Source organism: Penaeus monodon, chromosome 21 (assembly GCF_015228065.2).
Source record: "Penaeus monodon isolate SGIC_2016 chromosome 21, NSTDA_Pmon_1, whole genome shotgun sequence".
Lineage (NCBI taxonomy): Eukaryota > Metazoa > Arthropoda > Malacostraca > Decapoda > Penaeidae > Penaeus > Penaeus monodon.
The window spans coordinates 42,297,866-42,299,811 of record NC_051406.1 but is presented as its reverse complement, the minus strand read 5'-3'; the positions used below and the strand labels follow the sequence as shown (position 1 = coordinate 42,299,811).

Here is a 1,946-nt window from a genome sequence, read left to right as displayed (position 1 = left end):
AAATTTCTCATTACTGTAATGTTTATGATAGTATGAAGGGCTTTGATAATTCAGTTATATGGTGGCAGCACTTATATCATAAACAAAGGATGGTAATAACCCTAAGCTTGAAAATGTACCATCATTATTGAAGCACACTTGCATATTTATAGAAAGACATGCACATTAAGATTTTGATGATATCCATTAATTGTCATGTGTGTGTGAAATGCATAAAGCCATGATCACATTGTTTTCTGGATAAAAGAATTATGTGTTGGCCACAAGGGAGCTTATTAAGTATTATAAGATATATAGTGGTCTCTTGACCATACCAATCATAGGAAATTGAGTGTAATTGAAACTTCCAAAGTATTTGTTATGTATGACCTGGGAGGGGGGTTATAAGTTGGGTAAAAGATATTACCCAAATACTTTAATTTCTAGTGTTTGGTATCTAATAAAGGTTTCTTCATCCTTTCAGGGTCTAACACTGAAAGAGAAAGTGATACCTCTGAAGTTCAAGGAAAAGTCCTCAGATGAAGCTCCATCTTACAAGAATCTGCTGCTGTGGATGGTTCGCCTGATTCACGCAGATCCTATGCTTATGCTGAATGTAAGTTTGGTGTAGTGATGTGTTTTGAGTAACTGATTAATCATAACCTCTTATAAAAATGAAAGACTGGTTCAGTGGCAAGGTGTTTTTACTCCCAAGTTAATATATATACCTTCTTTTCTTGCTAAACTTTTTGAGCAATTGTTTCTCCATAGAATCAAGGCAAAGCTGGTCATGAGATCCAGAGTTCTACGCTTGAGCTCATCAATGGCTTGGTGTCATTGGTTCATAATCCCTCAATGCCTGATGTTGCTGCTGAAGCCATGGAGGCATTGCTTGTGCTTCATCAGCCGGAGAAGATTGAGATGTGGAATCCCGAAGCTCCCATCAATACATTTTGGGATGTCAGGTAAAAGAAAAGAAAAATCACTGTCATAATTTAAATTTGGTTAAGTTATTCATTAACTCACTGAATGCAGGTGACAAATTGGATATTCACCCAGATGACATGAGTTGCCATCATGCCAGTAGCATATGTTTACTACTGGGTATGCAAATTTAGACTCCATACAACCACTGCAGTAGATTTCAGCCCTGATATCTCGATAACTCAAGGCCTGCTGTGGATAAGAGCCAGTGATAATGTTCATTGTTGCACACTTCTAGTGTTTTTGTACTATTTTGATATAGTAATGATTAGGGTTGATATTTGTTGATGATACACAATCATTTATGCACACTCCTCCAGGAGTGAATAGCACACAGTTACATATCCCCTGGATTGAACACCAAAAAATAACCAGAATTATCCAGAAGTAGACTTTCGGTTTAGATAAATGATCTTATGATTATGATTTTATGATAGCCAATTGATAAAAAAAAACATTGCTTAGCATACCAATCCAAGTTATCTTGAAGTAATAGAATTGTATGATACTTGATTCATAAAAAAAGGAATATATATCGATGTTGAGTGATGTGCTGTGTGTGATTGCATAGGTTGCATAATGAGCAATGTTGAAAAGTCTATGATAAATGGCATTCCAGATACTTAAAATGATCAAGACACAGCTGAAGACAGAAAAACTGTATCACCCCTTTACAGTGAGTGATATTTAGTACCATATAGTTTTTTATTGTTTTTATTAAGCTCGTGTTATTTATTATTGGCAATATGATTGTCATTTGGGTAAAGCTAAAAAAAAATTCTGCTTGTTATAGTTCACAGGTGCTGTTCTCCATATCCCAGAAGCTTATACAGCATCAGATTGTCAACTACACAGAGATTCTCAAATGGTTGCGGGATATCTTGGTTTGTCGTAATGCCTTCCTTCTTCGCCACAAGGATTACGCCAATTGCAATATTGGTGCTCATATAGCTATTTGCAAACAAGCCCATATCAAACTAGAG

The 1,946-nt window shown here is 35.8% G+C and overlaps 1 protein-coding gene across 8 annotated transcripts in view; it reads left to right on the top strand.

The window, feature by feature from the left end:
- LOC119586518 (neurofibromin-like) overlaps positions 1-1,946 on the top strand; it is a gene marked incomplete at its 5' end in the record, with an annotated part of 66,980 nt that overhangs the window by 16,476 nt on the left and 48,558 nt on the right. For all 8 annotated transcript variants that reach the window (XR_005229956.1, XM_037935267.1, XM_037935261.1 and 5 more), the window contains 3 exon segments: positions 464-595; positions 751-944; positions 1,757-1,944. Coding sequence is in view for 7 of the 8 variants with exons in the window: in XM_037935267.1 (XP_037791195.1) it covers positions 464-595; positions 751-944; positions 1,757-1,944 (514 nt within the window).